At 36.4% G+C, this 4,330-nt stretch overlaps 1 protein-coding gene across 1 annotated transcript; it reads left to right on the plus strand.

Moving 5' to 3' along the window:
* The first annotated feature begins 953 nt into the window (after nucleotides 1–953).
* On the plus strand, nucleotides 954–3,500 carry LOC107001441 (pollen-specific leucine-rich repeat extensin-like protein 1). The gene has a single exon (XM_015199483.2). It carries the CDS (start codon nucleotides 1,138–1,140, stop codon nucleotides 3,289–3,291), a length of 2,154 nt encoding a protein of 717 aa, XP_015054969.1. The 5' UTR covers nucleotides 954–1,137; the 3' UTR covers nucleotides 3,292–3,500.
* The last annotated feature ends 830 nt before the right edge of the window (nucleotides 3,501–4,330 follow it).

A 4,330-nucleotide genomic window follows, 5' to 3' on the forward strand; every position in this document is an offset into this window, starting at 1 on the left:
CAACAAAGACGCTAGCTTCAACATTCCATCCGGACCTTTGTTGAGTATGAGCAGTGTTCTTCCTTGTAGACACAACTTTTCGACAGTTGTCTTTCGTCTTTTTCATGTACGGAGTCTTTCATCGACCAGGTCCCTTGTTAGATCCGAAAATTTATTAAATCATCAAAACATCAAATTTAACTTAAAATAACATATATCAACTATTGATCCCAATTAACAATTCATGTCATTAAGAGTAAAATATTTGGAGTAAAATACATAAGACTAATATACAATTTCCAAAATACAGAAGTAATGTCACTTTTTGAAACAGATTAAAAGTGAAATAAAATAAATTGAGAAAGTATAGTTGTATATACTACTCTATTTTCTCATATTTGTTGAACTATATGCGCTTCGAGGAATAGTTTTGGTATTATAATGCACCCGTCCATATATATAAGATAAATATACGGTGTAATTTTCTTGCTCAAAATTTTGGATGAACACCTGACGACCCCCTATATTCGCCCTTGATCGTACATATTTCTGTACAAATTAAAATTATGTTCAAACTTATTATTAATCGAACTAGTCCCTTAGAGGTGAAAAAGAGAAAAAGAAAAAAAAAAGATAATGCATGGACTCCTTAGAGTAAACATTGACTTAAAAGAGTAACGCATTACCAAACTATTATGCACACTATAATCCGTTAATTGTCTCTAAAAAAAAACATATTTAGCAACACTGGATCACTTTCGATATATTGACAGTGAAGTCAAACATTTCTAAGTTGTGATGAATTAAATGAAAAAATATTATCACTAATATAATGTCCATTAGTTTTAGACGGTAAAGAATAACAACATACTATATATATATATATATATATATATATATATATATATATATTATTGGTGATTTCCCCTTTCAATAGGTTAAAATATGGTTATCAACAATTGTTTCTCCTCAAAGTTTGTGTATGAATTGTTTAGACCCTCTAATATTGTGTGAGGTTAATTTAGAAAACATCAACAAACTCTCAACCTTGAACCATCCTTCTTTTACCTCCATATAACACCATCCATTTTCCTTGTCAACAAGATTCTATAAGCAGTCTTGGGTCTCACTTAGGGGGTCTTCACAAAAAAAAAGAATATGACAGTTCCTCCAAACATAAAGGCCTTAGGTTGCTTTTTTCTTCTTATTCTTCTCAATCTTGTATCATCTTCTTATGCATTAACTAATGATGAAGTAGCTTTCATTGCGCGTCGACAACTCATTTCTGGTACTGGTGATCTTCCTAATATAGTTGAATATGAGAAGAATATTGACTTGAAATTTGAAAATCCTAGGCTTAAGAGGGCTTACATTGCTCTTCAAGCATGGAAGAAGGCGATTTACTCAGATCCTTCAAAATTCACTAGTAATTGGGAGGGTGCTGATGTTTGTACATATAATGGTGTCTTTTGTGACAAAGCACTTGATGATCCTAACATCAATGTTGTTGCTGGGATTGATCTTAATAATGCAGACATCGCGGGGCATCTTCCCGTGGAGATTGGTTTCCTAGCTGATGTTAGTCTTGTTCATATCAATTCTAATAGATTTTGTGGAATAATCCCTAAGAGTATTAACAATCTTAAGCTTTTAGACGAGATTGATTTTAGTAATAACCGTTTTGTGGGGCCATTTCCTAAGATTGTCTTGGAGTTGCCTAAACTTAACTTCCTTGATATTAGGTTTAATGATTTTGAAGGGTCAGTTCCTTCTGAACTATTCGATAAGAATCTTGATGCCATCTTCTTAAACAATAACCGATTTGTTTCCACTATACCTCCAAATATTGGAAATTCTAATGCCTCTGTGGTGGTTTTGGCGAACAATAGGTTCCACGGTTGCATTCCTCATAGTATTGGTAAAATGGAGAACACATTAGATGAGCTTGTTTTCACAAATAACGATCTCTCTGGTTGTGTGACCGAAGAGATATCTAAGCTCAAGAGCCTAAAGGTGTTTGACATTAGTAAAAATAAATTCGTAGGATCCTTGCCTAGAGGTTTGGAGTTGATGCAAAAAGTGGAAGTACTTGATATTGCATCTAACATGTTTAGAGGAGAAATTCCAAAGGCTATTTGTACCTTACCAAATTTGGCGAATTTTACATTCTCTTACAATTATTTTGAAAACTTGGATGAAGGTTGTGCACCACCACTTCCAAGAAATCCAGTGTTAGATGATAAGGAAAATTGTCTAAAAGGAAAACCAGGTCAGAGGAGTGAGAAAGATTGTCAATCTGTTTTAAGTAAAATTGTAGATTGTAGTAAAGATAAATGTAGATCTAACGGTGAAGGACCAGCCCCAAAGGACCCAAAAACCCCTATGCCACCCAAGAAAACCCCTTCAACCCCTAAACCACCAAAGACTAACCCACCCAAACCTGTACCAAGTCCAAAACTAAAGTCACCACCAGTTCAGTCCCCACCAACACCCGTGGCATCGCCTCCACCCCCAGTGCCAAGTCCAAAACCAAAACCTCCTCCAGTTCAGTCCCCACCAACTCCCGTGCCAAGTCCCAAACCAATGCCACCTCCCGTCCACTCTCCACCACTACCAGTGTCATCACCTCCACCACCAGTGCCAAGCCCAAAACCAATGCCCCCTCTAGTTCACTCTCCACCACCACCAGTGTCATCACCTTCACCTCCGGTTCCAAGTCCAAAACCAATGCCCCCTCCCGTCCATTCCCCACCACCACCAGCTTCATCACCCCCACCTCCAGTTCATTCCCCACCACCACCAGTATCATCACCTCCACCTCCAGTTCACTCCCCCCCACCACCGACTTCATCACCTCCACCTCCTGTCCATTCCCCACCACCACCAATATCATCACCTCCACCTCCAGTCCACTCCCCACCACCACCGACTTTATCACCTCCACCTCCAGTCCATTCCCCACCAACACCAATATCATCACCTCCACCTCCAGTGCCAAGTCCAAAACCAATGCCACCTCCAGTTCATTCCCCACCACCACCAGTCTCATCACCTCCACCTCCAGTTCCAAGTCCAAAACCAGTGCCACCTCCAGTTCATTCCCCACCACCACCAGTCTCATCACCTCCTCCTCCTCCCGTCTCCTCTCCACCTCCACCCGTCTTTTCTCCTCCTCCACCCAAACCTGTTCAATCACCACCTCCTGCTCATTTGGCATCTCCCCCTCCACCTGTATTCGAGGATGTTGTCCTTCCTCCAAACTTGGGCTCAATTTATGCCTCACCACCTCCACCAATTTTCCCTGGTTACTAAGAGGGATGCATCACTATTATTTCTCCTTTTTATCTTAACAAAATATTATTAGTTCAAAGAAATATGTACACATCCACATTTAAACATGCAAAATTAAAGAAAGTTTATTGTTCTTAGTTATCGATTATCTTCTTTTATCATTACACTTTCTTGTATTTGGATGATCATGGATGTTCTAATTCCACAAAACATGTTCACTTAACTTTTAAGTATATGCTACATTTTGGACATGCTTTTATACTTTTTCTTTTCTACATACTATATGAACTAATGCACTTCTCAAAAGAAATAAGCTCAAATTCACTTGTCAAAAACGAATCAACTCCTTTTTTGTATACTAGTTCCAGGCACGTGCGTTGCACGTGTTCCCCAAGCTAAATTGCATGAAGTTGTTGTAACGATGTGTTTGTATGACCTCTTTGATATTAAAGACGAAGAAACCACAAATATTGTGAAAGAAAAATAATTATATGTTAAATGTGCGTACATTTTGATTTAGTAATTTGCTGATAGAATAAAAATAGATCAACAAAAAAATAGTTACAAATTACAATAATTAATTAAGAAAAATATATAAAAAACTTTCACATATATAAGAAAATATTAGGCAAAATAGAAGGCATACCACTATATAAGAAAACTCACATATATAAGAAAACTTTCAAATTTTCTTTTCAAGAAAATCAAAAAAGTCTTTCTTTTTTAATGGAAGATATATGTACTTTTTTCTTGTAAAGACGGTCTTAACTTAACTAAGAGAAAAAATAATTAATTAAATTGGACAATTTGAACTTAAACTTCATATTAGAATTAAAATGAATTAAATGAAAGAAAATGAAGGATAGGAATCAAAGTCTCAAACATCTTTACATATTTCACAAGTAGCTAGAGACTTTTAGACTTTTAGTAGATGAATATGGTCAATATATTAAATTAAGTGCATTTAATTATTAAGTAACCCTTCAATTTCTTCAAATTTTATAATTTCAAAGAGTGTTATACTCTACACAAATTTATAGGATTATTCTAGTAATCCAAC

This window comes from Solanum pennellii, chromosome 10 (assembly GCF_001406875.1).
Source record: "Solanum pennellii chromosome 10, SPENNV200".
In the NCBI taxonomy this organism is placed as follows: Eukaryota; Viridiplantae; Streptophyta; class Magnoliopsida; order Solanales; family Solanaceae; genus Solanum; species Solanum pennellii.

Bases quoted from the DNA above. Each gene is read 5' to 3' on its own strand.
- LOC107001441 (XM_015199483.2), top strand. From the start codon at position 1,138: ATGACAGTTCCTCCAAACATAAAGGCCTTAGGTTGCTTTTTTCTTCTT.